We start from the raw sequence: 27874 nt of genomic DNA, 5'->3' as shown, positions 1-27874 counted from the left end.
AAGATGCTAATCTAACATACAATGCCTTGTAAAAGTATTCACATGGCTTGGACTATCTCAAATTTAACCATGTTAAATATAATTTCTATCCTTATCTCAATAACTAGTACTTGGTTCTACCAACAAATAATGCTGATAAATAGTTTTTTATTTTATACTTTTATTTTTGATAACTGGCTAACCGTTTGCACTTGGAAAACGATCTAGAAATAGATTTACACCAGTAAAGTAAGAAAATTAAACTTTTCTTAAATTAAATGTATCTACCCTTAATTTGAGTAGATAAATTATGTTTGCCAATGGAATTAGTATTTGTTCTATATAAGATAATTAGACAATTTGCTCTTGAAATAAGACAATGCAATTGTTTTTTCTTATTTTAAATGTCAATTATCTTGTTTCATTAGCAACATGATTCACTTTCCTCCTCGATTCAGGAAAAAAATCCCCACTTATTTTAGGTGTTTGTGCCACCCTTCCCAGCAGCGCCTGCCGTCAATTTACGATAACTAGCGAGAATTCTCTCGAATCTCAAAAGAGGCATTTTGGATCCACTCTTCTTTGTTGAACTGATTCAATTTTAGCCACATTGGTGAGTTTCCAGAAGGGATACACACTCCTGTGAATTGGATCCGACTGCTACTACATAACAGGTGTTCCTGAGCTTAAAGTCCTGAGCTGATGGCTGAATATTCTCTGTAATGAGAAGTTGACATACAAATGTCCAAATTATGTTAAACGCTGACAGATCCATCTAATAATTTTGGGTAAGGGTAAGATAATATCTGTTGATCATGATTATATCAAAACGGATATTACGAAGTGAGGCATTGAAACGTAGAGTAGAGGTGAAAGGTCATATTTGAGCTGCCACTGAAAAGGAAAAGAAACTAAACCAGCAATACAACATCTAAGGTACAAAATGTTGAATTTAGAGCAACGATATGAAGACCCATTCAAAGTAAGCCAGATGTTACAAATATTGATTTGGTCTAAAACTAAAGCCTGAAGCAAAAACACCTTACAGCAGCAGGAGGCAGCGGCTGCAGTGATTGAAGTTCTGTCAATTCATAAACCAGCTGATGAATTGATGAAATCAGAAATAATCAGTCTCTTTCATCCTTTATGTAGATTATGATGGCAATTATAGGAAAATAACACAACAAAGATCTTTTAGTCAAAGTAACAAATTAAATAAAAATCAAGTTTCAGCTTATTTCTGGCTCTGTTTTAAAACAAAACCTTGAACTAAGTCTTAACTTGGAGTTTTTGGAGGGGCTTTACAGTTTGCTGAGCACAAACAGAAATGACCAACCCTCTCTATTCAATCGGCCCCTCAGACACACACACACACACCCTGTTACCTCCCTCCACCTCCCCGCTCCCTCACAGCGTGCGGCTGAGTGTCGATGTGTACCAAGTCTCCCCTCGTGGTCTTCATACCTCTCTCTTTCTCTCCAGCCATGTGAGGCACAGGGACCTGCTCCGCTCGTTTTGGTCTTCACACTCTGGAGGTGATGATGAGAAAGTAAGGGATTTTTTTTAACCATCATAAATTTGCAGGGTGTTTGCATGTGGTCTGTTTTCTGTCTTTGTGGGTGAATCTCCTGCTTTTTTTTCTGCAAACTTCAGCTTATCATCACCCTGAGCTTCTACCCATTTGTTTAGCACATCAGGTGATGCATGGTAGATGTTTCTGTTCAGTTTGGGCCAAAGTTGGATGAGAGAAAGATAAGACTGAAGGGAGTTTTATCTCAAATCAACAGCATCTGGTTAATGAAATGGTGCCTGATTTTTAATATGAAGCTATACCTAAGTTTGCCACTAGCTGCACGTTACAGTAAGTGAACAATGATGATTTGATTCTGTTAATAAGGGGAAAAAGCAATTTTGACCAAACTGTCCCTACGTCAAATAATAATTGCCTCTTTTATACAAAAGATCTGCACAAGAAAAACTATTGAATTTCTAAATGGCTAAAAAAAGTAAGGCTTTAAAGTGGCCTAGTCAAAGCACGGTCCGACTTAAAGCTTATAGAGTGACTGTAAACAAGCCACTGGCTGATTATTCTAACAAACAAGAGTGTTACAAAATTTCACCACAGGGATTTAAAAGGCTATAGCTAATTATTGCTAATTCTTTTTGGCAGTTGTTGTTGTTCAGTTTAAGCAATAGCCAGTCACACATACTCCTAGGTTGTTTGGATCGTTTGATTTCTTTAAATAAAGGAACAATTTGAAATTTGAATATTAATCAGAACAAATTTGGTATTACTTCAAAATCTCTTTTAATTTAGAACACTAAGTTTTAGCAAAAAAGTAAAATAGAAGAAGCAAGGGAGGAAATACATATTTACATATTTATTTTGTATTAACTAATGATGAAACTTAAAACTGCCAGTGTAATTACATGCTCCATATGTATGTTTTAAATGATAATGAAGAGCAGAGAGTAAGTAATTTCTCTATATTTCCACTGTTAAATTAATATAATAATAAAAGTAGGGTTTTCAAGCCAAGCTTTTGCTTAAGCATTTGCCAATTACAGTGTTTTAGTAGTCTCTCTTGTGCAAAACACTATGAATTTTAACTAAAGGGGTCTGGGGAACTATAAATGTACAAATAATGTTTAATAAGAAAAAAAAAAATTCCACTGACCAGGGCAAACCTGCTAAATATACCATGCATGTCAATGAACATGTCAATGATTTCTTGGTACCGTAAATGTACTCTAATTAGGCTAAGGACTCCAAATATAATTTCCCACCTCAATTAAATACATACAAGGAGGAATAAATTAGTTAATAAATTCAGTGTTGTGAAGTAAAGTGGAAAGAAACAGTGAATGAACAAAAAGAAAAGAGCTTATAAAAGATACAAAATCCCAGGAAGCAACCCACCATTAGTATAATTAATTAGCAACTGGTCTATTCTAAACTTGTGGTCTATAAAAATGTTTCTCATTACCAGTGGCTCATACAGGAACATGACCAGATGGGTTAAAGCAAAGAGCTTCCATAGACATTTGCTACCTTCTTTTTCCAAAGCACTAATGGTATCAGTCATAAACAGGTCTCCAACCCTTTAAATGACCACAAACCAGTGGTGATCTGGTGCTATTTGGAAGATTTCTGACAGAACATTCAAACAAAGTAATCAGAAGAGAGGAAGCACACATGAGGATTATAGAGAAGCTTTGGGATTACAAAATAGAGCTATTTTAAAACAGGAAAATATGTTGTTCACAGTCGTTCTAATTTCCCTGAAAGCTCATGCCGCAACACTCCACTCCTGAAGAAAACACAAATTTAAATTTAAAGATTGGCTGAAACGTCTAATTGAAAGGGCTGTCCTGTCATTCAGTGAATTACTAAAGCACTTCTTTAAAAGAAAAACACTATTTTGCCAGTTTTGTTTTTTTGCCCATACTAAAACCAGAAGTGTGACATCACTAGAGATCGGCTAGCCAACATGGCAGATAAAGCGATGAAGATTCTCACAAATCTTCGTCAAGTAAAGGCTGATTTAGGTCATCTGCGTAGGTGTCGCAATGAACAAAAAGCCGTCCTCCGCCAAAATTCTAACTGCCCGCAGACAGTGCCGCAGACAGGAGGCCGGCTTGTTTTGTTTATATGACCGAAAATGCGGAAAACAACTTGTGAAGTTGGACTAGCTAGAAGATGGAGATGCGCGAGAACGCTGGGACCCTTTCTCCACTTGGATCCCTGCTTTTTTTCGCCTTCATTTCCCTCCGTTGTCAGACTAAACTCACCCCCACTTCCTATCCGCCTCGGCCGTATCTAGACCCACAGTGTATAGCACAGACCACGCTTCAATATTGAGCATAAATCAAAAATATTTGCGTCAAGCTCACTGCGACACACTGCTGCAGGAGTATAACCAGCCCTTAAGCGTATATCAATGACGAACAGAATCCTGTTGATGAGCACGTCCTGCAACTGCTGCCCCATATGTTCAAGCCTTAATGCCTCATCAGATTTTAGGCCACTCAAAGATCCCACTGAGCAGATCAATGCTAAGGATCTTCAGATTATTTGGGATAACAGAAAAATTCGTAGATCAAAACCATAACAGCACCTCCTAACTCCTGTCAGTTGAGAGCATATCACCCAGTGTGACATCATTGTTTTTTTTGGGGGTTTTTTGGCGAAAGCATTAATTTGCTTAGGCTATTGTAAAGGACAGTTAGAAAACATCATCTAGTCATGACACCAACATTTAATTCTGAGAATGTCTTTTCCCACATTCTGTTTGTAGAATGTCTGAAAACGTCAAACCAATTGTGAGGTTTTAGATGAAGTGAGTTCATCCTTAAGCGCAAGGCACTGGTAGGACTGAGTCTATAAATATAGAAGAGGAGGGGAAAAAAAGGAAAATAAAAGGAGAAATTTCCTGAGACGATTTTTAGGAGAACATTGATATAAAAGTAGGAGAGATTTTTCAGACAATTTCAAACAAAACCAAAAGAATTTGTTTTAGAGAAAGAAAATAATGCTGATACATAGATCCTGCCAGTCACCTGATTAAGACTCTATTAAAACATCTGAAGCTTTAAGGTAGGAATTGGTTAAAAAAACACCCAGACAATTCAAATCACCAGTTTCTACATACAGGAGATGCCTTAAGTTACCAACTGCTTCTTATACTATGTATTCATTACATTTTCAGTTCATTTTTATTCTTTTGTTATTATTACATACTTGAGATGTTACCAGTGCATGTTGTGAAATTTCTGTCAACATATATATATATATATATATATATATATATATATATATATATATATATATATATATATATATATATATATATATATATATATATATATACCGGTACACATGTTATTTGGTATTTGGGTGCAGTGCAAACTAAGTAGGACTAGTCCTTCTTGGAGCTCTCTACTTGTTGGCTTTTTTCAGGTCCTCCTAAATGACTAAGGTTTGCTAGGTTGTCATGTACCAACATGTGACGGAAACACTGGTCATGTGAGGCTTTCCTTTAAATGGATTAGTCTGTCTTTTTTTTTTTGCTGCTCCTGCATGTTGTTGATCCCTGCTCTTTGTCTGGTGAAAAAGGTTGAGGATGTGAAGGAGTAGTGTTTACAAATTAGACATCTATGGGTCAGATTATGTTTGTTTATCTCCACCTGGTAATACTGTTCTATTCATGTCTCCTGCTTTAAAAAAAAAAAGCAATTTTTTACTCTGTTAGTAATTTATAGATTATCTCTCTTGGTCAACAGAAATTTACTTCAATGTATTTGTAGATCCTCAATATATAAAAAAAAAAAACTGTCTCTATGTACAAGACAAATTGGTCCAATGCATGTCAATCTATATTAAATCGAATTTGAATCATATTCATTTCAAATCAGTCCCATTCACTCCAGTCTAATTCAATCACGTTGTAAGATTTGATTTCATAAAGTTTATATCAAAACAAATTACTGATAATTTAAAAAGCCAACCTGGTAAGAGTTATCTAAGGAAACCCAGTGTATTGCTTTAAGTCAATGACTTTGCTGCAGTTTCTTATTCTGAGAAAGAACTTGGCAATAGTGGAGAGGAAATCAAAAGAAGAACCAGACAGATATCACCAGTCACCTGCTTCAACCAGAGGAAAAGAAGGAGATGCATGAAAAGAAATACTAAAACATTGGATGAGAAGTACTTTAGGAGAAACTGAATGAACACAGAGATAACGGGCAAATATGTGTAAGGTAAGATCACTATCAATAGAAACGTATGTCTAGGTGTCTAGATTTCTTAAAATATGTCAATGAACATGAATATAATCGAGGCTTTTGTTTCTTTTTGTCAATTTATACACACATGTGACATTAAATGTTTCCATTACAAATGACAGCATCGCAACAATAAAACTACAAATCAAAAATCTACAAGAATGAATCGATAGCGCCTGATGAAGCTGTTACACTCCTTACCAGTTGATAGTGGTAATGCACCTGAAAGATGTTTTCATGCTGCCTTTAAAGAAGAAGAAAAAGATGAAAACGGAACCATCTGTCATTACACAAGTGATAAAACAGAAAGGATTTTAAAACATTTATTTTCTGAGAAAATACATAATTAACCTTTAACACATTATAGTTTATTAAGCTTACTACTTTGAGGGAGGGAAAAAGATAATTTAGGTCTTTTTTTAAAATTTGAAATCAAGGTTGACCCGGATGTACATCTGGTTGCGCATGCTCACATGAGGTGATGGTATGGATGGGTAGAGATGGGTAGTTCTGTTATCTTCTGCTTCTTCTTGTTTAATTGTAAAATAAAAAAAATGAACTTCATTGATCAATTACAATGGAGAAATTAACTCTCTGCATTTACCCCATTCCCTTGTGCCCGTAGCAATCATGGGTTAAGGGTCTTGCTCAGAGACCTAGAGTGGCAGCCTGGCAGTCAGTGGGAGGGGCCTCCCACTCCCTTTAGTGATTGGCAAACAACCTTCTGGTACGGTACATTACCGCCACCAACTGATGAGGGGTATAACAGCTATATCAGGAGTTGTAGTTTGTACTTGTAAATTAGTTATTCGTACTCATAGTTTTTAAAAGTTTTAACTTTTACACTTGTTTTAGTAACCTTTAAACATGTTTTTTGACAGATAAAACATCTGATGTCACATTTATGTGTCAGTTGACAACAAGAAACAAATCTTAAAATGCATTCATTTGCAAATTAAGACACATTTGCATACATTTTATTTTTACTTTTATCTAACAAGGTAGGCATTGCTTTGTCTAGAAAGGGGCAGAGCTAAACAATAACTTGACCAGGGGAACTTTCTGCAGAAAGAAGTAATGTTAGGGGGGGTGGTGGCCTAGTGGTTAGGGCATAGAGCTTGAAATCCAGAGGTTCTGAGTTAAAGCCCCACTCCCACAGACTGCCACTCTGGGTCCCTAAGCAAAGACCCTTAACCCCACACTGCTCCCCGGGCGCCGCACAATGCAAGCCCACTGCTCCCCAAGGGATGGGTTTAATGCAGAGAGTGAATTTTGTTGCTTTGTACTTGTGACACTGTAATGACAATAAAGTTGAATTCTATTCAAAAAATCAGAGATGAAATCTGCTACTGCAGAAAGGTACTGCAAAATCACATTTGCATATTTTTTTAATAAGATAACAGTTTTAATGTTAATATTGTATTCAAATAACAACTAGAAGTGTTTGTTTTATCTAATCTACAGCCCTGATAAGGATTACCGATGATTACTTCATAAAAGAAATTGAACACCACCTTAAATCAGAGGTCTGACTCTGATTTAAGGTGGTGTTCAATTTCTTTTATGAAGCATGTTGTGTTTAAAAATCTTCTAAGAATCATTTCAAATGTTCCTTAAAGGGATTTTCTCCCGTATGCATTTCCCTTAAGATATCAAACACCTTCTAAACCATCCTGGCTTGATTCTGTCTTCTAGAAAGCTAAATAAATTGGGTTTACTGATAAGCAGGACAGCAGGAGGAGAAACAAGATGATCTGTGCAGCTGTGTGCCTTTTTAGGATTCCTTCTCTCTACCTCCTCTTGCCGGGGCCAAACCGCCATCATTAGGTTTGGCACACCACCAGAGCATCCATTGTTAGGGCAGCCATGGCACGTTAGTGTGTCTTTTTAACTGTGGCTAAACTCAGTCTATTCACTTGTAAAAGAGAGCAGCCATTGGCAGAAAGTTGGCAGGTTGCACAGAGAGGCCATTCACCCTGCTAGGAAGGAGCTGAGAACACTGCCTCGGAAATGGTCCTCTGTGAATATTTTGATGGAGATGCTTTGGGTGCCCTCTCAATATCCATTTGCTCTGAGTAGAAAATCTCCAATGAATGACTTCAATATTATTGCTGGTTACAGCTGGGTGATTGCTTGATTTTATGTCGGGGCTGCTGACTGAAATAGAATTTAAGGAATCTGCATTTGGTTTGTCGTCAGTCTTTTGTTTTAGATTAAGGAGGAATCCGGATCTGGAATCCCAGGTTTTCTGGCTGTGAGGAGGACTGGGTTAATTCACTGTTGCCTTTCAAGATATCTGGGCCGAGTCCAAGTGCTCGGGTGGTTTCAACAAGAGGCTGATATACGAGGGTCAGATGCAGGACCCCCAGCTTTTATTTAACAGGCTTGCAGGGAACAAATTACAGGGCCTCTGAATGAACAAATAATTACTTGTAATTAATTTCCCTGTCATACATCTTCTTACCACTAAGTATTTAGCTTAAAGCACTCTCGTGTCCTCCAGTGACTCGGCAGGCTCATATTTTGCTCAAATTCTCCATCTTTTGTTTTTAGAACACAACATATGATGATGTTATTTAATGGAAGTTCTGGGAAAAGTGAGAGAAACAGTCCTTTCATCCATAGAATAAAAAAAAAAATAGAAATAGCACAGTGTTTGCATCAGTAGGTTGTTTGATGTATTGAAGCTTGTGATCTAGTCACAAAGGGATTTAGCTATGCCCCGCTCTCCCCTCCTTAGAATCAACTCATTCATAATCAAGCAGTGGGTTGAAGGTACCCAAGTGAAACGCACCATGGGAGGGCCATCCTTTTAACTTCTGGTAAGAGTAAAACGTTCTCACTATAGTTTCTTCTGAGGACAAAGCCAAGAGTGCATGAATAGGTGGTTCTAGTGAGTAAATGAGACAGACTCTAAAATACAATAGTGGCTTTGGATGAATTTGAACAACCATTTTACAACTTTCTGTCAGGATTTGGTTGAGGTTTATGGACCCAAATGCAGAGGCAGGGAGGCAGAGGTGAGTTTCTTGTGGATTTATTGAAGAGTTAACAAACAACTGAGGAAGGAATCCAAAGATCCAAAAATCAAACATGAAAACAAAGTCAAACAAACCAGAACCAAGGCGACATCTGGGGGAAAACAATCATGAAGAAGAAAACTCAGAGAGACGGAGTTGGAGGAAGTTTGACAAGGAACCAACACTGAGGAACTGAACAGAGCATGTATTTATGGGAGACTGAAACAAAGAGAGGACTAACGAGCAGATTGGGAGCAGGTTTGAACAGAGCAGGCAGGAAAAGAGTTAGAGAAAGAGGAGAACACAAGAGGGCAGCAAAGGCCAACAAATAAAAACCTGAAAACAATCAGAAAACACAACAAAAAAAGAATTAAAACACTAAAACAAGAAAACATGGAGCAAAGTAAAACTAAAAACTCAAAAGAAAACATAACAGAACCAGAACTAGGACACTTTCCATTGCAATCTTTGGTTGTAATATGTTCAACGAAGGTTGCAGAAACACCGTTTGCAGTATATTGTAGGTCATGCAGCTTTTTCCTAACGTATCATAAGTCAGATTGATATGTGTAGTTAATTCTGATACAGAAAGCCTCCTTCGGAAAGTGTTCACAAAAGGGAGTATCAGTTTTATTTGTTGCATATGCTTGAATTACAGAGATAAAATACCCCTATTTACCCCTTTAAAAACACGTGAAAGGAAGATGTAGGATGCTTTAATTGACATTTTCGGTTGTAAACATGGGTATGAACTGTCTTCCCCATTTGGTCATCAAAGATCCTAAATGCTGCTGAGACACATGGTCAATATGCCTGCAGCACTGCTTAGAGGTCAAAGACAATTAAAACTAAACAGGGATTAGCCTGTGCCTGAGAGGACAGTCATGGTGATGGTAAAAACAGGATTTGGTGAAGTACTGTGGTTTGCATTTTTAAGGAACAGTAGTCTATTAATGCCTTTTTTACCCCTACAGGGTTATATAAAGACATGCCAGAGTTTGTCTATTAGTTGAAAAGGCCTACAGTTGTTTCTCTTATCTTTTTCCTCTTAGGCAGTTGCTTTAAAAGTATATAGTCCATGTGCTCAAAGTCAAGGATATGCCTCAGTTTGTTGTGAGATTACAACCACTTCACTGAGCTACCAGGGGTGAGTCACTGAAGAAGTCATGTGTCAAGGAAGGCGAACAGGGGGGAGGGACAAGCAGACGAACATAATTGACGTGTCATGGAACATGGAACCAATCGTGTACAATGGACCGTCTTTTGTGATTGGTTGGGGTTATTCATTGATTTCTCACTGTAGCAGGGACCATTTATTTTACTTTCACTTCCAGACCTTCTATTTAAATACTTGCAAGGCGGCTATGGGGAGATCTTTAGGCCAAATGGCAAAAAATGCGTTAGAAGAGATCTCCTACTGCACCTTTAATTAAAGCAAACAAAACAATTTTCCTTTTTTTTTTTTTTTTTTTTTTTTTTTTTTTTTTTTTTTACTAAAACAAGCAAATTTAATGAGTTAGGGAAACTGATCAGGAAGCCTTATGGAAACCTAGTAGTGAGATTGTATGAAAATATTTTACCATGAAAAACCTGCAGAACCTACATAGAACTTACTCAAGATATAGCTTGCCTGCAATTTAAGAATCATTTAAATAAATGTTGGAATTTATGGGAGCAAGAAGGCTCAGATTTCTTTACATGAGAAGTTTCTGTAGGATATGGCCCCTGATAAGCAGTAGTTCATGGGTAGATGTGCTTTGACTTTCAAGTATTTACTTTTGAGAGATTTAGCTGCTATATAAATAATGATTCATACAAAACTTTATAAAGGAGCAAGGTCTTCCAGAAAATTGCTCTTGTGAAGAGACCCCCAGGTATGATCAACAACAGATTTTGTGTGGGACCAGATTGCAATTATAGAAATGTATTGCCACAGGTGGAAAATCTAAGAAAAAGGTTAAATTTTAGAGGCAGCCATTGTTTCACAAACCGCTGAAAATGCCAGAATGTGCAACGTAGGGCAATATTTATAAAGGAGGCCACAGAAAATAGGATGAGCACATAGTAGTTTACATTTTGAAGTATTTCCACATCTGGAAGACCTATTAGATGAACTTCAAAGGTGGATGTCCTTTTGAAGCTTGGAGGTCTGGAAATGTGAACATCTTTGGGATTTATCTGACTCTAGAGTCTCTTTTTTCTGTTTCATTGTCCAGCAAAATCATATGTACATTGCAAACATGTATATCCTTACAGACCAAAGCATTTTTTTTTTGCAAATTTAAGCCTTTGCAAACATCCCTATATGTTGTATTTCATGTTTGAATACTCCACTGTGTTATTGGTCCAAGTAAGTAGTTATATTATGCACAAAGTACCGTTTACAGATATAATCACAAGGGGATCTTGTTGAGAGAAGATCTAAGAAAAGACAATTGAGCTGTTGTTTGTAAAGGGCTGAATCATTTCACCAAAGAAAGATGAATATTTAAAGAGCTTCCCCAAATCATGTGGCATTGACAAATGTTAGTGTGAAGCAAAAGAACTAAAGAGTTGTCCATATATAGGCATTGGGTTTTAAGAGGAAGCAAACAGAGCCATTTCTGGTGTAGGAATCTGTTAACATAAGAGCCGATGATGGACAACAGACCTCTAACAAATGACCTGAGGTCCATGTTTGTTTGGGTCAACATTATTTATTTCAAGATCTGATGAAGCATGCTCTCAGTGTAACATTTAATACTTGGCCTGTTTTCTGACTGTCAATTGTTTAGGTTTGCAGAGTCATTATTTAATTAAAGCAGTAAGTGCTAAGATGACTGCTGAATCTGCCTTCTTTTCTTTGTTTAAGACTCTCCTTGTAGAAATCCAAGTATTTAGGAAGCAAGATTAGTCCAAGATTAGTAATACAGCAAATACAGAGCTACATATATACAGAGCTGTAATACATGCTGAAACATAGAGGTTTCTTTCACTGGTTTTATTTGCTGTGCTGTACAGCAGCTGGTTCCTGAGTTAAGACCTTGGCAAGGTTTCTTCTACATGGAGGTTACATGTTTTACTTTGAGGTCCTGCGGGATTTTTCCCCCCTCCATCAATGCAAACATAAACAGGTCACATGAATTGAAGAGGGCATTTCAAATCTCCACAGAAGCTGTTATGGCTTTGTGGGAATTTTCCAACATCATAAATAAATGTTCCGACAGGCAAGCAGCAAACAGTGCTAAACCTGAATTTCTTCAACTTTACTTCCTACTTGACCCAGACTCTGGTTTCCCACTTAATCAAAAATAGCTAAGGGCTGATTTAAGCTGGAAGGCTAAATGTTTTGTGGCTAATATACACAATTTAGAGTCAGAAGAGTGATGCTGGGATGTACTGTAATGGCCCCAAAGCTGTGAAAGTAATGCAACTTTGTATTCCAAGGTCAGAAGATATTAAATCCTCCATAAATAGTCTTTTAGCTATTTTGATGCAGAGAATAGAGTTATAGTCAAGACCACACAAACCAAGACCAAGGAGTACTGAGACTGAGACAAGATCAGTTCTTGTCTTGATCTTGGTCTCTAAGGCTACGTTCACACTGCAGCCTAAAGTGACCCAAATCCGATTTTTTGGCCCATATGCAACCTGGATCTGATCTTTTCATGGCAGTCTGAACAACACAGATCAGATTTTTTCCAATGCGACCCAGGCCACTTGGCTATGTGGTCCTGAATCCAATGCAAATCTGATCTTTTCAAATGCGACCCGTGTGTGAACGGCCAGGTCGGATTCATCAGTTCACACAGGAGATCACACACAAGTTGCATATATTTGGAAATATAAACGGCAACGCAAAAAAAAATCGGAATTGAGCATCAAGGTCTGCAGTGTTAAGGTAGCCTAAAGGTCTTGGCCTCGTTTCATTACTCCTTGGTCTCAGTTGGAGTAGTCTTGTCTCTAACACTAGTGAGAAGCAGTGCATTTGCTCTAAGTCATTCCAGGAAGATGGAGCTCATTACCGTATCTCTAAAGGGGTGTCACCACCAAACAAAGGAGCCAAATTTCAGTCACATGAACTAAGAATCTCATTCTTTGGTCATAAATCACACCTCAAGACCAAATATGGCAGAACATAGCTTGTTATATAAATACAGAACATTGCTTTAGGGCGCAGTTATTTCTTCACCAAAACAGACATGATTAACATTTATATAAGTAACGATAAGGCTCCAACTCATGTATTCATCTCCTGCTTCCTTGTATTACCCATAAGTTAATATAGATAAATTACTTCTAAAAACTAAGGGTTTGTTCAGAGTCTATTTTACTGGCTAACCAGTTGAGTATGTTTGTGTTTTTACTTCTACCAGATACAGACGGACAGTCTGTGTATGTGTATAGTTTTTTTTTTATGGTTCAGCCCTAAAGAATCTGACTGACACCCTCATTGTTGCAGAGCACAAAAATCCCAGAACGTTAGGCCTCTCAGTAGCCCTGCTATACACTGCGTGATGTGCAAAGCCAAATTACAAGAGGGAGGCCAGCGGTGGAAGCTGTGATTCCTTTGCTTCATTGAACAGCAATGTAAGAACCAGCAGGTTCCAAAAACCTCTGCCTCAACACACAGTCAGGTCTCACAGTTAGTAAGAGACAAACAGGCAAATCTTCATCACTGTCTTTTTCATGGCTGGCAGCAAACTAAAGAGATAAACTGACGTCATGAAGTTGCATGCCTTTCTTTCTCTACAGTCTGAAAATGGAGTACTATCTAACACCAGCAAATACTTTTTTAAAAAGAACTGAAAATGATCAAACTTGTATTAAAACATATAAATAGAAAGAACAGCTCATCTTTGGAATTTTTTCAGATTTGGAAAAATGGGTAATTTCATTCCTTGGATGCAAAAATAACATCAACCATCACTCTTGTTAAGACCATGCCATTATGAAGCAATAGTTTAAAGCAAGCTGCGAGGGTTAGCATATCTGTCTGTTAAACGGCATACTGCTGGTTACTGCTAGCTCTCTGACTTCTGTCATCTTACAATCAAAAACTTCAAAGTCTTTAAATCTGATTTTATTTGATAGTTTAATACAAATTTCATATGTGTTGAATGAATTTGCCTTCAGTCTTCCTGTAAGAATGAATCGGTGAACCGGCTTTTACTGGAAATCAGCTAAAGACTACCAGTTTCACACAACTAAAGAATTAAATTTTTGCAGAGTCTCCTTTGCAAAACAGAGTAATTTTAAGTATTTCCAAACAATCACAATTTCTATTTGAATTAAAGAATATGCTTCCTTCTAAACCTATCCATTCTAGCTCGGTCCTCCATGTTTATGGTTGTTGTCCTACCAGAAGGTGAACTTCCCCCTAGTGTACAGTCTAGTTTTCGTCTATGCCTTACATGTATTTAGCATAACTAAGCTTCCCATCAACTCTAACTGCATTCCATGTATCTGCAGAACAAAAGCAGGTCTTTGGCATGATTCTGCCACTTCCATATTTTACCAAGAATTTGGTGCGTTAAGAGTTGTAACTTGTGTTTTCATCACGCAGAGGGTTTTGCAAAGATAGTGTTGCAGTCAAGACCACACCCAACAAGACTAAGGAGTACCAGGACAAAGGCAAGATTAAGACCTTTAAAGGCCAAGACAAAGATCCACCCTTATATGGTCTTGTCTTTGGCTTGACCTGAAGATCTTGGCCTTGTCTCAGTACTCCTTAGTCTTGGTTGGAGTGGTCTTGACTGCAAAACTATTCAAAGAGGTCTCAGCAAAATGGATCAAGGCAGTGTCAAATTTGCGGAAATATCTTTATCAAATCCATGGTCGATCTTTAAAATAGGAAGATCACTATAATGCTATAGTAGCCTGTTTTGGCATGACCTTTAACCATTTGGAGCAATTACGTGTTAGCAATTAACATGTATAAACCATTGAATATATAAATATAAATAATTGTGTTTTTGTTACAATGAAATTAGAGTTTGTAAACTGGAGGTGCATGTGTCTGAGTATGGTGGGAACAGTAGAAAACCCCCATCCTAATAGCAGCAAAGGGCAGTTGGACCCAACCCAAGAGGTCCAAAGCAGATTCAGGCAATTCAGTCCAGCACATCTCCTCCTGGTGCCACGAATTATCCCACCTGAATAGTAACAGAGCATTGCTGCCATGGCACAGGATCCACAGTAGGACCCAGGGTACTACTTTGTACCAAAAACAGCCCCACTTGTTGTGACAGTCTATGTCTCTGGTGTTGCACCTTAAATATATCTAAACCTGAGGTGTAGAGTAAGGACAGATATGACGAAGTGGTTGGGACCATAAGGCTGTAAGGCCTATCCCCCCCACACCCCAAGACGAGTGGCAATTTCTCATTGAATACTAGGGAGGCTAAACCTCACCTGTCGATTTCATAAAACTATTGGTCAAATATGCATCGTCAAACTTCATTAACTTAGCTTTAGCTTTTAAACTGCATTAAATAAGTACTGAAATGCGACTGATTTAATGCTTATGTTGCACATCAATTAGCTGTTTATTCTGCTCTTAGACGAGATCTCTCCTCTGCTCAGGAGAAGCAGGACGCTGCCTGTCAATCTCTATAAGAAATCCCTGTTGAGGTTTGAGCCTCGGTCTATTGAAGTATAAGCAGTGAGAATGTAGAGACCTGATTGGATAACACACCAAAACATGTCACTTCCAGTGAGGCTAAACCTCTTAGGGAGAATATGGAGCAGGTTTTCCTCATGATTTAAGAAGGAAAAACGATAATTCAGTCAGAATAGTCATCTTGTGCTGAACTATTGCCATGGTTTCTGGAATGTACTATTTCAGAGTGGTTCACAAGCGCTAAAGTATCCCCTTGTAGTGATGTTTATTATGTGTCTCAACATTTGTTAATGCAATACGTGATGTTTGGATTTAATTAACATCACTGAGCCTCTCGTTTCAGAGAGCAGCAGCCGCCACTGCCCAAGAACCTCTTGATGTTTCTGTGTTTAAACGTTCTTAAGTAGCTCATCTTAAGAATTTATTTTAACTGACTTTCTTCAAACCATTTTTACACATAGACCAGATTTATGGAGCAATAAGATTAGCATATCCCATGCATGAACTGTAGATCTCAGCAGCTTCCCATAGACCCAGTTCCCATAGACTGCGTGGCTTGAGGTACCCCTCAGTGCTCTCAACATTACAGCAATATGTGGTATTACTTTATCAGTAGTGTTAATGGTAGTTGCATTTCCGTTCAATCTGTTACATTTTCTAAAATCAGCCCTTTCTGAGATCATATTTTTAACTTAATTGTTCTTTTTTGCTGCCATTTTAAGCCATTGCACATGTTTTATTTTGAATATTTGCAATTTCCCAAAATTAAACAGTGTCCTGTTTAAAGAAATCTATGATCACCTCCATAGATACAAATATATCTTTTTAACTTTTTTTTAAAAGTCTTTGAATATCTTTAATGTAATCTTTGAACAGCTTAGCTTTAAACCCCCTGAATCCGTTTAGTTAGACCCAACAGTAATGACTGAAAAAATCCACTCTTCTACTGACCCCTAAATCATCACCGGCTCATCATCTGTGAGCAGATTTGATGAACAGAAATGGATTTTGATGAGAGTTCAAGCTCTGTTTGGCTGCAAGCCCAGACTGATATCTCAGAGGAGCCCCTCAGTCAGAAAGGACTCTGCGGATGGCACCCTCAGTTTGAGAGCTGGCTATAAAGAGATTGGTGGTTCTGGCTCCTTTGAGGTGAATTGGCCATGACAGAGTCCCGCTGACAGTGAGAGCCTGGGATGTCAGAGCAGACAAACAGAGGCAGCATGGGGACTCAGGACTGATTTAGGTGAATGTGGAATGGGGCAGAAAAAAGGCGGGCTGTAAGATACTATTTGGTCAATGTTTTTGATTCATTTAAATATTACTATGAGCTTTGCTTGTTGCATTTTTGGTTTTGTTTTGGTGTTGCAACATCTACTTATTTTTGCAGGTGATTCTTGGGGACCTAAATCAGGACTGAATGTGGTTGCAACTATGGTAACGACAGGGTGGGGGTTATGGGCCCTTTCCCCTTTTGGACTCATGCTGGTCATCGGTTGGTCTGTGTGTCTGTCGCAGCAGCAGAACGTCAGCCTCACAGACTGCAGCAGAAAAGAGCATCCAATTGTCTCCAATAAAGGTAAGTTTGTTTGTTTGTTTTTTTAGCAAGAATGTGCAAGACTCAGCTTTGACTTTGTTTTGCACAAATAATCTTCTGCAGAGCTTTTAAATCTTGAATATGAAAAGCACAGTGCACATTTCTCATCGTGTTGATCATGCAAAGGCCAAAGTCCAGGGAATTAAAGCAAGTCTGTGTTAGGATAACAACTGACTTTCCTGTCTAAGCCTCTGGATTACTGTTGTGAATGTGAGCGTGTGTTTGAGTTCGCATTTAGTGGCTTTGCAGCCAAGTTCACCCAAAGCATTAAGTGATCAGCCGGATTCACAAATCCGCTGATTCAAACTTTTCTTACAAAATGCAGGACCAACATTTACAGAAACTAGGAGATAAGTTTGATAAACAATAATAATTGTTTTACTTTGAATATGACGTGTAACTAAGAGTATAATTTGGGAATTTTACAATGCCATATTAATTGTAGGCCTTTGTGTTTTCACTACAGGGTTAGTTAGAGAAAAGACCCTTAACCCCAAAGACCCTTAACCCCACACTGCTCCCTGGGCGCCGCGTAATGGCAGTCCACTTCTCCCCAAGGGGGATGGGTTAAATGCAGAGAGTAAATTTCGTTGAGCTATACTTGCGACAGTGCAATAACAATAAAAACGCTGAGGTAAGAAAAAAAAAACATGATTCCAATTTAACAACAGTAGATACCCCATATTCTCGTAGGAGGAACATTGTTGCAAAGGTAGATAAAGGACAAAACACAGAAAGAAGTAAATTAGTCATATAAGATTTTAATCTATAGGATGCACAATCTGCTTTAGTTTTTTTATTTATGGAAAAATCAAACAACAGGCAACCACAAAGCATTGGAAACAATAAAAATTACACTTTTCTTAATCCATTAAAGGTCCTCATAAAATCTAACACATTTCTTTCGAAGACAAAAAAAAAATTCTGCTTTTAAATACCTATATATTGATTTTTTTTTTTTTATTTAAATATCCAAGTTAAAATCTATTCATGCATGAAAAAATGGTCTAAAATATTAACATAATTTCAGGGTATTTAACTCAATGTTAGCATCTTATTCACCTCTTTTTGTTTCTATTTGAACAGCACAAAAATATGTCAAGCTAAGATATACATGATGCAAAGATTACCAAAACAAAAGAAACAATAAGAATTTACATTATCAAATCATTAATTATGAGGTAAAACAAGGCAGTTCAGACCTTTTAAGAAAATTTTTGTAGAGTAAGGATGTGCCAGTCTATGGCAATAACTGCTGTCAAATGTTCCTAAAGCAAAAACATCACCTGGAGGACTTCTGACCTTCATTTTATAAATTGTTTTAATTCAGCTACTATGAAGGGTTTTCAAGCATATATGGTATTTTTTTACTGAATTTATGACCAAACTTTAACCAGTCCTACCCACATTCCCTCAGAGGGGGACTTGCTGCTGTGCTTGAGAAAAAGATCAGAAATCCACGGCTGGACGTTCTGTTTCAGGCATCATTAGACAGCTGTCTTAGACAAAGATATGTTTTTGATAGATGTGAGATGGCCCTTTTGTCCTATGAAGGGCTGATTTTGCCCAGCCACTTTTTCTAAATATTGAATCATGACTTTTAACTGTATCTGAGCCAGTTGAGGCCTCCACAGCTGTAGGTGTTATAGATTCTTCTGTGACCTCACGGATGAGTGCCTCTTGGAAGCATTTTGGTAGGCTGGCTAAATATTTTGTTCATTTGTGATTAATGGTGCCCACTGTGGTTCACTGGAGTTAAGAAGCCATGGAAATACCTTTGTAATACTTTCTTGACTGATGTGTGTCCATTTAACCTCCCGGAAAACTTGAGGTTGATTGGCATATCTTTTTCCCTTAATAAATGCAATACATGTTAGATAATTTATGATCTCCTCAAAATCTCATTAGGTTCAAATATGTGCATTATCCTAGCAGAAAATGAAGAGCTGGATGTTTTATAGCTTTAACCGTGTTTGTATGAATAAAAATGCATAAATTATGGAGGAAAATTGAGTTTATAATGTCAGCTTGAGGTTCGAATGCTAAGGGCAGAAAAATAGAGAATAACATACTCCATCTTTGGCCATAACTGAGGATTTTCAGTTAATGTCAAAGCATTTTTCTCACCCAAATGTATCAGGCTTAGAGGTTAATGAAAGGTTGTGAAGCTGTCTGGATCAAGTGGTCAGATGACACAGCAGAGGAATGGGACAGACTAGTTTAAAGTCAAAGCTCAGTTGAGCATTAAGCTGCGAGGTCCCACTGAAAGCAAAAGATTTACAGACAAAGAATAAAACTTTTTTTCCCCCCCGTTTCTCACACTTGTCCATCCAATTTATTAAATCTTTTGATTTCCTCTTTAACTTTTTCCTCTTATGCCTTCTAATTCCCAGCTCTGAAGATGTGGGTGTTTGAGTTTTCCTATCCGGGAGTGAAGGATTTCTCCCAGCTAGCCATGGACGTCAGCAGAAACCAACTAATTTTAGGAGCAAGGTAAAAAGAATCAGCCCAGTTATTATAAAACCTTCTTTTAATTTATACTATATTAAAGATAGAGCAGATCCTTTATACTGTCCTTTAAACAAAAGAATGGTTTTTGACAGAAACGTCCTCTTCCAACTGAGTTTAAGCAACATCTCCCTCATCCAGGTAAGGCTGCCTAAAATATAATGAGTGTCTAGAATTCAAATTCTGAAATTCTGAATATAATTGTCGGTATAAGGACAATTTTCTCTTCTAAACTTTCTGATGCACAGACACAGTATTTAAACACCCTGAAATGTAAGACCAAGAACTGGTTATCTTTAGATTTTATTTATCTATATTTTAAGTTTTAAATTTATCACATTTAGGCAAGAACTAAAAAAAAAAAACCAAATGAAATGAAATCTCAGTATTTATCTGATTCCCCTGCCTTTCGGTATGATCAGAAACATATAGCTTAGTTGTTTTCACACTTTAACTAGGGGCTTGCATAACACACTGACACACTTCAGTATGGAAGTTGCATTGTGGCGTGGAATAACATAGCGCAGACCACGCTTAAAAATTGGGCATAAGTCAAAAATATCTGCATCATACCTGCGACAAGCTCACTGTGACACACTGCTGCAGGATTATAACCAGCACTTTAGGCTGCTAATTTTAAACAAGAAGTTAGACTTCAGCAGATAGGTTGACTTGAAGTGCTGCATTTTGGTCTGATTTAACCTTTTAGCTACTTAGCTATTGAAGCTACGGCTCTGATGGTGCTAATCACTAATAGGACAAGTTAAAGAGAACTGCAAATGAGACCTTAGTAATTGTTAAGTCTTTGTCAAAAATAATAGAATTACAGAAATAAAGTGGAAGACTAAAATTTAATTGTTTCATGGGCTGTTGTAGTTCTTACAGATAAAAGCTGTACATGTAGTCAAAGCCTTAGAAAATAGAATTAAATTATAAACCTTTGATTATTTATCATCCATATTTTGGTAATTTTTAAATAAAATGTTCTATCCTAAAAAAAAATTGGCTTTTGGTCTTAAGCGAAACATAAATCCCCTGCCTTTGTGGCATCATTGCAATTGTTTCCATTTCAGACTCTGTTTAATTGCTCGAAAATTCCAACTTCTTTATTAAAGTAAAGAATTAAACATAAACAGGCTGTTGGGTGGAGAAATCAAGTCTTGAGGTTTACAATGAATCAAACTGCACCTTAATTTTATAAGCAAAAAATGTAAGCTATCTTTCCAATAGAGCTAACCTGAACATAGACATCAACTATGGGCAATAATGAGGGAGCTTTCTTACCTAATGCCTTTTATTGGGAGGAAATGCAACATTGGTCTCAAGGTGAGAAAACCAATATCCTATATTGGGTCCAGCATGTGATGCTTCTTATAATCTGTTTGCTATTGATAACTTGATTGAATAATTTAGTCCCAAATGAAATCAGTAGTGCGTCTCAGGTAACATCAGTGGTCCACTTTACCCACCTCGCCAGACCAGTGACACAAAAAAAATAATATTAACTGATGGTAAATGAAACACTTTCCTGCATGTTTTTGCTAATATTCATTATATAAAACCCCAATGAAAACTTTTTCCACTTTTTTTTTTTTATTCAGGCAACTGAATGGGCTCCCGACGAAGACACAAAGCGTTCATGTCAAAGCAAGGGAAAATCTGAGGTCCGATGTTACAAAATCAGGCCAAACACACAATTGTTACACAAACACACAAATAAAAAACCTTTTACTCTTTGGTGAAATTACATTATTTTCCTGCAGGACGAATGTCAAAACTACATACGGGTTTTGCTGATTAGTGGAAGAACGCTCTTCACATGTGGGACCAACGCTTTTACACCTGTCTGCGTATCTAGACAGGTTGGAACTCATTACTTGTTCTAAACAGTACCCCCATATCTTTGATCAATTTTTTTGTGTATATAGAAACTAAATTTGTGTATATTTTTATTCCCTTCTGTCAGATTTCCAACATCAGTCAGATTTTGGACACAGTGAATGGCGTTGCACGCTGTCCCTATGACCCCCACCACAACTCCACCGCAATGGTGACACAGAGGGGTGAACTGTATGCCGCCACAGTGATCGACTTCTCTGGACGTGACCCGGTTATCTACAGGAGCCTGGGGAACATGCCGCCTCTTCGGACCGCACAGTACAACTCCAAATGGCTCAATGGTTAGCAGAGCATTACACCAGTTCACGCTTTTCTTTACTGAACTAACTTTCAAGTTCCACCTTATGAAATTCCACAGAAACAGTAAATAATGGCAGGCGGTGGGTTTAACCATCAGATAACTCTAAAGTGTCCAACTAATTTCTAGAATGGCTCTACATGTTCTTTATTCACGTTTGTCTGATTCATCATCAGAGCCTCATTTTGTGTCCGCCTATGAAATCGGCCGATTTGCCTACTTTTTCCTGAGAGAAACTGCTGTGGAAAACGACTGTGGGAAGATGGTGATCTCTCGGGTGGCGCGGGTCTGCAAGAACGACATGGGGGGACGTTTTCTGCTGGAAGACACCTGGACCACCTTCATGAAGGCCCGTCTTAACTGCTCACGATCTGGCGAAATCCCCTTTTACTTCCACGAGTTGCAGAGCACCTTCCACTTGCCAGAGCAAGACCTCATTTATGGCATCTTTACCACAAATGTGTAAGGATCATTTATTCAGTTTTGACATGTGACATCTTGGCTCTATACCTTCTCAATTTTACTAATCGGTTCAGATCAGATTACTATTAACATCATCTTCTTTCCTTTAGGAACAGTATGTCAGCTTCTGCTGTTTGTGCCTTCAATCTGAGCTCCATCACTTTGGCTTTCAATGGACCCTTTCGGTACCAAGAGAACCCTCGCACTGCCTGGCTCTCTGCTCCAAATCCTATTCCAAATTTCCAGGTATAAACCTCAAAGCATAGAGAATCTATTGCACACTTGGGTATTCACAGACTAACAGTAAACTTAACATCTGGACAAGTCGAATAATGTGATGTCTTCATAGAATGATGCATCAACTCGACTTCGACTTTCACTTTCAAATAGTAAACTTGGAAAAATCTCAATTTGTTAATGCCCTATTACACACTGAATTCAAATGAAAGCTGTTCCTTTCCAGTTCTTTATTTTTACAGCTATTTCACCCAAAGAATGGAAAATACTGGAATTAGAATTTAGTAGGTCTAGGTTGAGGTCTGGGTATGATTTGAAAGTAAAATGTACTGAAAATAATTTTAGGACTTTACTCTGTCTTGTTATTTCTGTCCTGCAGAAATAAAAAATGTTATAAAAAAAATACATATATATTTGATAAAAATGTGGTAACCAGGCTGTAAAATGTGTAAAAACAGTGATATACTTGAGTTATTTGTGAGAGGCAGTGGTTTGCTGAATTTCTTGAAATGGTCACAGCTGCATCTGTTCCACCATCCATTCCTTTAATCTGTAGTATTTTGGATCTATATTTAAAGACAGATCTTTACAGAAATGTTCGTTGCATATTCATGAACTTTTGTGTAGAACCAGAGCTAAAAAAAATGTGTAATATCTATGAAAAGTTTTCAAGTGAATTTTTTTTTTTGCTCTCCTCAGAAAGTCAAAATCACACATTACATGGATCTCTTACACCAAGAGAGAAATAGCCTTTCTTTTTTGTAATTTCTATAATTATGGCTTACTTGTAAAACAAAGGACAGCAGGAATTGTTGAACTGGTGAAAAGGTACCAGCCTTGAGAGGATTATCAAGCAAAATTCTTTTTCCCAGCTGTCACAAGTACAACACAACGAAATATACCATCTGCATTTAATCCATCTCCTTGAGGAGCAGTGGGCTGCAACTGTGTAGTGCTTGGGGAGCAGTGTGGGGTTAAGGGTCTCTAAGTGCCAGGTTAAACGTTGTTGTGCAACAAACGTTTCTATAAAGATCTGTCTTTAAATATGGATCCAAAATACTACGACTATATGGACAGATGGTGGAGACTTTGAGGGCTTTTAATAAATGATATACGAGTTTCACTTTCTGAAAATGAGTAACAAAACATATTGACCTTTTTCACATTACCTTTCTAGAATACCTAGAGACAGCCCAAAATGGCTCGAGGAGCCTATACAGTTTTAAAATGAAAGTTTTAACAATAATCAAAGAGTTAATACGCACGTTTATAATATTTGTGATACTAGCACATCACAAAGAAAGCATTTTGAAGAGCCGAAAGCTGTTTAGAAGAAAAAAATATCTCATTTGTGGACGCCAAAATGTGAAATACAGAATCCAGAACATAACGTTTTCAATTATTTGTGCCTTTTGATCCCTATTTTAGTGTGGCACACTAGAGGAGGATGGTCCAGGGGGAAACCTGACGGAGCGCAGCCTTCAGGACGCGCAGCGGCTGTTCCTCATGAACGATGTTGTCCAACCCATTTCCGTCAACCCTTTGCTTACACAGGACAACATGCGCTTCTCCAAGCTGGTGGTGGACATTGTGCAGGGCCAAGATGCTCTCTACCATGTCATGTACATTGGCACAGGTGAGAAAGGGAGATTTTTTTTTCCTCTGTAAAATTCTGAATAATTTTCTTGGCAGTTAAAACCCGATTTGGTCTGACCAATCAGATTATGGCAGCATCCTGAAGGTTCTGGCTACGACCAACAAAAGTCTTCATGGCTGCTACCTTGAAGAGCTCCGGATCCTCCCTGATGGGCAAAGGGGAACAATCAAGAGTTTAAAAATCCTTCAGAAGGACAGGTCGCTGTTCGTGGGGCTGGATGACCGACTGGTGAAGATCCCATTGGAACGCTGCTCCAGTTATCCAGCTGAACGGTACAAACCAACCGCCTTTTATACGAGACTCAGAATTACCAGCCAGATGTAGAATCCCTCACAAAAGTTTTAGACATCCAGACTGAAATCCTTATATGAACATCAGATATCATTTAGACAATGTTTTGATCTAAGCTATAGTATTGTAGCACTGGCAGCATTTTCACTTATGCCTAGTAGGTTCATCATCCTGCTGGTGGGCAAGGACCATCACAAACTCACATCTTTGGCTGCATCCTAAAAGTCTTAGTATAGGCTTGTCCTGTATATAGCTCCAACCATTTCCCCATCAACCCTAATCAGATTCAAGAAATCTGTCCCACAGCAGGATGCTACTACCACCATCTCTCATAAGAATTTTTCAATGTTTGGATATTGCAGTTTCTGCATTTTCCCCAGCGCTGCTCATAGCAAACTGCAAAGGGAACTTCCTGTCAGGTTTGGTTGATGTTTGTTGAAGACCCAGATGCAGAGATGAAGAGAAGGAGATGATTTCTTAAAGATTTAATGAAGATGTTAATAGTACAGAAGCAAATAATCCAGAAACAACAGGCAAGGAAATCAGGAATCAAAAACTAGGATATGCTCAGGAAAACTAACATAAGGAATAAAATAATGAAGAGAATCCAGCAATGAGGCACCGCAGAGGAAGAGTATATATGGGACACAAAAAAAAGATTGGGCTAATCAGCTGATAGAGAGCAGGTGTGAATAGAAGTACCTAGAAGGGAGCTAGGGGAATGGAGACAAAGGGCAGAATCATGACACTTATTGAAGCTTTTTCTAAACAATTTGTTTGTGAATCTCTTAAGTTTCCCAAGAATTATTATCTCTGATGGCTTTCCTTGGGCACCGTCTTAGTTTTAACTAACAACCATGCCTTGGTTGAGATTGTGTCATACTTTTTGCAGATTATAACTAAGCAAATCTATCTGAGACATTCACAGCAAAATGATTAAGACTTGAAGTTTATGCAGCAGACTAAATGGGACTGGATAAGAATGTACACCAAATATTTCATATTTTTATTTTAAAATATCTTGAAAACAATACATTTTTCTTCAGCCATTACCAAGTTCTTAATCGATTATAATGATAATTGATCTCACATTGGAGAATTTTACCTCTGTATTTAACTCATCCCTTTGGGAAGCAGTGGGCTGCCATCGTGGGGCCCTTTGGGAGATTAAGGGTCTTGCTCAGAGACCCAGAGTGGCAGTCTTTGGGAGTGGGGATTCAAACTCAGAACCTCAGGATTCAAAGCTCTATGCTCTAACCTCCTAACTCCTGTTTTTATCCCCTCTGATTACTCTTTTAAGTTCTCTGGTTTCCAGAGAACCCTTTTGAAAATTACAAAAAAGAGGTGAGGCTTTTTCCTCTGCTTTAGGGACTGTTTGGAGGCTCGGGACCCTTACTGTGGATGGGATCTACAGAAGAAGCGCTGCACTACCATTGAAGGGAGCTCCAATATGAACCACTGGACCCAAAACATCACTGAATGCCCAGTAAGAACGAATAATATACAGTATATCTGGCAAACTGCATTTTCAGGCAATAGTGATTAAGTGTGATATGTTTGCCCCCCCGGAGGTCAGGAACCTGACGCAGGATGGTGGTTTTGGTCCCTGGGCAGCGTGGCAGCGTTGTAACCATGATGATGGCGAGGGCACTTTTAGCAGCTGCAAGTGTCGGTCCCGCTTGTGTGATGGACCGGTGGCCAGATGTGGGGGGGTTGAATGTAAAGGTCCAACAATCCAAGTGGCAAACTGCTCCAGGTACAGTTCATTTCAACAAAAATGCTCAGGATTTTAAAACCCATCTCTAAAAAATATATTACAGCAGACTGAACAATCAACTAAATTTTTTTATCAGATCAACTTATCAAGTGATGTCAAACTTTATCCTCAGTGCTAATTTTTAAAGACAGCTGCTGGTGGTTCTAAAAGTTGATCCCATGCATCCTTAGCTGCTCATTTCCACAGTGGCAAACTTTCACCCTTCCTTCTCCTGTTAACTCAGGAATGGTGGTTGGACTCCCTGGTCCTCCTGGGGTCAGTGCAGCAGCAGCTGTGGCATTGGATTTGAGGTAAGGCAGCGGACCTGCAACAACCCTTCACCCCGCCATGGAGGTCGAATCTGTGTTGGCCAGGGTCGGGAGGAAAGGTGAGGAATGTCTTTGCTGCAGTCACTACAAACTCAGTCAGTGCTGACAGTGGAGATGCTGCACATCTTTGTGATTTTGCAGGCTGTGCAACGAGAAAAAGCCATGCCCCCTGCCTGTGTTGTGGACAGCTTGGGGGCCCTGGGCTCACTGCAGCGCTGAATGTGGTGGAGGAGTCCAGTCTAGGACTAGGATATGTGAGAACGAGAATAACTGCCCTGGATGTGCAATGGTAGCGGAGACTTTGAATACAATCAAATGTGTTTGTAGGGAGAAGTCTGTAGAAAATCTAATATTTTTGTTCTTGAAACAAACTGCAATGCCTAAAAATGTATAGAAGATTCTGAATGTTCTGATATCTTCAGCATATTTTTTTTCGTACAACACTATCTTCTTAGATGGACAGTTAGACAGAGATGTGTCCTTCAATATAAACATGTAATATTAGGATTCCTACGATACGTTTTCCAGGAGTACAGAGTCTGCAACCTGGAGAGTTGCCCAGAGGTTCGCCGCAACACTCCTTGGACCCCCTGGATGCCAGTCAACATCAGTCATGAAGGATCACGGCAGGAGCAGAGATTCAGATACACATGTAGAGCACCACTCCATGACCTCCAGCAGCTCCAGCTAGGAAAGAAGAAACTGGAGACCCGTTTCTGCCCCAACGATGGCTCTGGAGCTTGTCAAACCGATTGTAAGTAGTGGACATGGCTGCATAACAACTCAAAAGAACATCGACCAGTAAATCCAACATTCTTCTTCCCGATCTTAAGTTGATGGCCACCAGTATTTGTCAAGGCAGAAGAATGTCAATACCAGTTAGATGACTGGGAGGCATGAGTGGCTCTAGACAGTGATCTGTACAGCTTGTCCTGGGCCCTGTACCCTAGACATAGTATGATAAACAAGAATTTATGATAAGATGTATGCGCTGGCAAAGAAACCACATCGGATTGGTCCCAATTTCATTTGACAAATTTCTGTTTAAATTTTTACAGTTATACTTTAGTCACCATGAAAAATGAAGGTAGTCCCCTCATAGCCTCAGCCATGTTGAGATGGGTTAACAGTTCTCAACTGTTAAAAACAGGGATCTGCAACCCTCAGCTCCAAGGCCATAGATGGCTTTATGATTCTGTGGCTCACTTATTATATTAAACAATTGACTATTCCCTATTTTTGTTTTGTGTAATTTTTATTGATTTGTGCCCACATGATAAAACCACTGGCCCCAGTCTGTCCCCCATGGTAAATTTGGTTTACAACCGCCAATTCCCGGAGGGTAACTCGAGTTAACTGAACCCTAAAGACCAGACTAATAATTTTTAGCTGACTTTCATTGAATCCAAGATTAATTCCCTCCCAACCTTTGTTCATTATTTCTTTTCTCACTAATTTC

At 38.4% G+C, this 27874-nt stretch overlaps 1 protein-coding gene across 1 annotated transcript in view; it reads left to right on the top strand.

Moving 5' to 3' along the window:
- The first annotated feature begins 1373 nt into the window (after nucleotides 1-1373).
- LOC119792333 (semaphorin-5B-like) overlaps nucleotides 1374-27874 on the top strand; it is a 34625-nt gene continuing 8124 nt past the window's right edge. The window contains exons 1-16 of the mRNA XM_038298930.1: nucleotides 1374-1528; nucleotides 16772-16960; nucleotides 19372-19471; nucleotides 19582-19627; nucleotides 21088-21150; nucleotides 21250-21348; nucleotides 21453-21666; nucleotides 21860-22145; nucleotides 22256-22391; nucleotides 23811-24018; nucleotides 24104-24311; nucleotides 25699-25816; nucleotides 25902-26086; nucleotides 26331-26474; nucleotides 26557-26704; nucleotides 26944-27169. Of these exons, the coding sequence (XP_038154858.1) occupies nucleotides 16816-16960; nucleotides 19372-19471; nucleotides 19582-19627; nucleotides 21088-21150; nucleotides 21250-21348; nucleotides 21453-21666; nucleotides 21860-22145; nucleotides 22256-22391; nucleotides 23811-24018; nucleotides 24104-24311; nucleotides 25699-25816; nucleotides 25902-26086; nucleotides 26331-26474; nucleotides 26557-26704; nucleotides 26944-27169 (2326 nt within the window). The 5' untranslated portion in view covers nucleotides 1374-1528; nucleotides 16772-16815. The remainder of the gene's footprint in view (nucleotides 1529-16771; nucleotides 16961-19371; nucleotides 19472-19581; nucleotides 19628-21087; nucleotides 21151-21249; nucleotides 21349-21452; nucleotides 21667-21859; nucleotides 22146-22255; nucleotides 22392-23810; nucleotides 24019-24103; nucleotides 24312-25698; nucleotides 25817-25901; nucleotides 26087-26330; nucleotides 26475-26556; nucleotides 26705-26943; nucleotides 27170-27874) is intronic.

Source organism: Cyprinodon tularosa, unplaced genomic scaffold, assembly GCF_016077235.1.
Source record: "Cyprinodon tularosa strain WSP-4 unplaced genomic scaffold, ASM1607723v1 ctg417, whole genome shotgun sequence".
NCBI lineage: Eukaryota > Metazoa > Chordata > Actinopteri > Cyprinodontiformes > Cyprinodontidae > Cyprinodon > Cyprinodon tularosa.
This window is presented reverse-complemented; position numbering and strand designations above follow the sequence as displayed.